We start from the raw sequence: 3754 nt of genomic DNA, 5'->3' as shown, positions 1-3754 counted from the left end.
AGTGGTTGAGAGTCCGCCTGCCGATGCAGGGGACACGGGTTCGTGCCCCGGTCTGGGAAGATCCCACATGCCGCGGCTAGGCTCGTGAGCCATGGCCGCTGAGCCTGCGCGTCTGGAGCCTGTGCTCAGCAGCGGGAGAGGCCACAACAGTGGGAGGCCCGCGTACCACAAAAAAAAAAAAAAAAAAAAAAAAAAAGAACAAAGTACTGATCTATGCTACAACATGGATGACCCTGAAAAACATTATGCTAAGTGAAAGAAGCCAGAAACCAATGGTTACATATTGTATAAATCCGTTTATATGAAGTATACAGAATAGACATACCTAGGGACAGACCACAGATTGTTAGTTTCCAGAGGCTGAGGGGAGTGGGGTATGGGAAGCAACGGCTTAATGAGGTTGGAGTTTCCTTTCAGAGTAATGGTATTTGCGCAAAATTGTGAATGCACTGAATGCCACTGGATGTCTCATTTTAAAATGGTTAATTATCTGTTATATGAAATTCACCTCAAAAAAAAAAGCAATCAGAAGAAAATCTCTATAATCCCATTCACTATATCAACTCACCTACCAGCATTCCTATCCTCCTATATTCACCTCTGTCAGCAAAGATGAACTGTCCTTGTAGTTGTTAAAGGCCAGGCTCTCCCCTTGTGCACCAGATGCCTTCTTGTTTATTATTCAAAGTCAATCCACCTAGTGATTTTCACCTTATTTTCCTAGATCATCATTTTTCCCTCTTTACTGTATCATTTTCATAAGAATGTAAAAAGACAATATTTTTCCTACTCAAAAGTTTTATAAAAAAGGAGTTTTTTCTCAAAAGTTTAAAAAAATACAAACAAACAAAAGCCTTTGACTCACATTTTCGAATAGCATCTACCCCATTCCTTCACAACAAAACCTCTACTAAAGAAAAAAAGTATCCTCATCTCCCAACATGGGTGGGCTGCTGGGCTCAATACCTGGACATCTCTTCCCCATCCATCCTACTTCCTTGGAGAATTTTGCTCATCTCATCCATGCTGAAAATGCTTACATTTTAATTTGAAGCCTTGGACTTCTCCTTATCTTCCAATTGATCTAGTCATCTACATACCTAAATATATGTGTGAATACTTAATGGGAAACATATTAATTGAAGATCTGATCTTTTCCCCTAAATTTGCTCCTTTTCTAACCTTCCCTAATTTAATTTAGGCAATTCCATCTTCCCAGTTACTTGGGACAAAATCTTAGGCTGATCTTTGATGTTTCTCATTCTCTCATACTCTATTTTTAATGTCAATAAATATGCTGGTTATATTTTCAAAATATATGCGGAATTTAATTAGTTCTCCCCACTGTCACTGCTTTCCCTCTGGCTTAAACCAACATAATTTCTCACTTGGATAATTTTGATAGCCTTCTACCTGGCCTCCTTGCTCTCACCCTTGTCTTACTGTGTTCTGTTTTCATTAAAATCTACCAAGTCCCCTCTATTTAGCCACACTGACCTTTATTCTGTTTCTTCACAATTCTTCTTCTTCAACTTCTATTGTTTCTCTGGGACTCATTCTATCACTTCCTTCAAAGTTATTTTCAAAAGTAGACTTCTCAGTTGTGCCTTCTGTGATTACCATATTTAAAATTCAATCTCCTTCCCTAATCTCTTATGCTCTTTCTAACTGCTTTAGTTTTTTATTTCTTTTTTTTTTTTTTTTAGGGTATGAAATCATTTATTTTCACTCACTGAGGCTTCTTGTGGAGTCAGGGTTCCCACCGGTCCAAAAAATGGCTGAGAGAAGGGCAAAAAGCCACTAGTTTGGAGGTTTTGGTGTTTGGGGAGAGCTCCTTTACAGGTAGGGCTTTTCTGGGGTAGAACTGCCCTCATAAGACCAGTCAAGGGGCACATAAACTGTCCTGACAGTTTGTCCAGGTGTAGGGCAGAGGTGAAGACAGAGGGGGAAGATTAAAAAGATTCAGCAGGAATATCTCAAAGATGGACTCAGACTCTTTATTACAAGGACTTTTCCTGAACACAGGAAGAAAGTAGAACACACAGAATGTCTTCCAAGGGGGCTCAGCACTCATCTTCAACTAGACTTATTGTAAGTGATTTGGAAGAAACTACAATAGAGAAATAGGGTACAAGTTTTTCCGTAAAAATTTCACTGAATAAATATAAAGGAGATCTATTATTCAAACTGTAAAAAGAAATTTCTCCCAACTCATAGTCCAGAAAAACGCCAATCCAACATGGGTTTCCTGAATCTCCAGTGCCAGGTATAGTAGGTGAGAGTTGAATTCACCAGCAGCTATTGCTTGGGGATGGTGATATAGAAGCATTTCTGGGGAAAGATTCTTTATACACACCACAGGACCATTCACCCATTCCTCTTCCTTCTACCTGCCAAAAATGCATGCCAGCATCAAATCCCTCAGAACTGGGGATGGGTGAGAAGTAAATGCCTCAGGATTATGAACACAGTGTGGTTCCATCCTTTGAAAAGTTGCAATTTTCCTGTCTTGTGAAATGATGAGACTGTGGTGAGCAGTTTCAACCTTTTTGTGAAGGGCAAAATATTGTGGGGGGAGAGTGAAAACCTCCTTCTTTAATTTGTAGGAAAAGGCTGCTGAGTTCTCTAACTTGCCATACATGCTGTGGATCCTTTCAATGCCTGTCAGCAAATCGAGGTCACGCTGCAAACACTTCTTGGTTATTTCATCAAGCAGACTTTTTAATGTGTAGCCTTTGTCTGACATTTGAGTTCTTTTTTCAATTATTTTATCTTGAACATCATTCTCTTCATTGAGTAAGTTAACATGAATTTCATCATGTTCCATCCCCCAGAAACGCTTAAAGTGTTCAACTTCGGAGTGCAATACACTCCTTTGATTCTCCACCTTCCACACCAACTCAAATGATTTTGAGACTTGCATTTCTAACACCTTTTCAGCATCTTCCAGCTGCTTTTTCAGGGGCTGAATGTAGCTTTTGAGCTTCCTCCTGTGAGAGGGGCAGCTGGCTCCATGTGTGCCAGGGGGTCATTGTGGTGTTCCGAGGAGACCCTGCACTGGGGACACAGCAGCTCCAGGTCCTTCTCACAGAACAGGCTCAGAACCTGCTTGTGCTTCTCACACAGAGGTTTCTCTTTCTGTCATTTCCTCATGTCCTCTGTGCTGGGAAGATTCTTCACAAAATCAATATTGAGACATGATTGGCTGTTCCTCCTAAAGCTCTTGTCAGGGCAGGGCTGGAGGCAGACAGGACAGGGGAAGATGTCCTGGAGATCCTCCCAGCACTGCTGGATGCGGGAGTGACAGAAGCTGTGTCCACTCTCAGTGGTCATTGCACCTCTCAGGTAATCCAGGCAGATGGGGCAGCTGGCCTCTGCTTGGAGCTGTGCCAGGGAGGACACCAGGGCCATTGTTCATGGAGGGTTTCTGTATGAGGAGACTCTCTTCAGAGAAACCTGGCTCTCCACGGGCGGGGACAAGTGAGAAGCTTCTGACTCTTCAGTTTTCTCCCTGTTCTTTCAAGGCTACAAGTAGGTTTGCCAGGATTTGCAGGGAGCTGTGGCCACTCAGGCCTAATTCTACCCCTTCCCTTCAACTCTACAGCAGCCACCAGGAGGACTGAGAGGCCCAGTCAGTCTCTGCTTCCTTTGGCACTTTTGTCCCTTTTACTCAATGGCCCCAAATCATAGCTTACTAGGTAGTCCTCTTCTTCATAGAGAGCCACAGCTCCAGGTAGTGATGAAAATCAACAGC

At 42.4% G+C, this 3754-nt stretch overlaps 1 protein-coding gene across 1 annotated transcript; it reads right to left on the bottom strand.

The window, feature by feature from the left end:
* Nucleotides 1-2386: 2386 nt before the first annotated feature.
* LOC307064752 (putative tripartite motif-containing protein 61) lies at nucleotides 2387-3411 on the bottom strand (the record flags this gene model as incomplete). Its single annotated transcript, XM_079721456.1, is given in 3 exon segments — nucleotides 2387-3000; nucleotides 3003-3141; nucleotides 3145-3411. Coding segments are annotated over 3 exon segments (1020 nt in total).
* Between the last annotated feature and the right edge of the window lie 343 nt (nucleotides 3412-3754).

This window comes from Hyperoodon ampullatus (genome assembly GCF_949752795.1).
Source record: "Hyperoodon ampullatus genome assembly, chromosome: 2".
Classification (NCBI taxonomy): domain Eukaryota; kingdom Metazoa; phylum Chordata; class Mammalia; order Artiodactyla; family Ziphiidae; genus Hyperoodon; species Hyperoodon ampullatus.
This window is presented reverse-complemented; position numbering and strand designations above follow the sequence as displayed.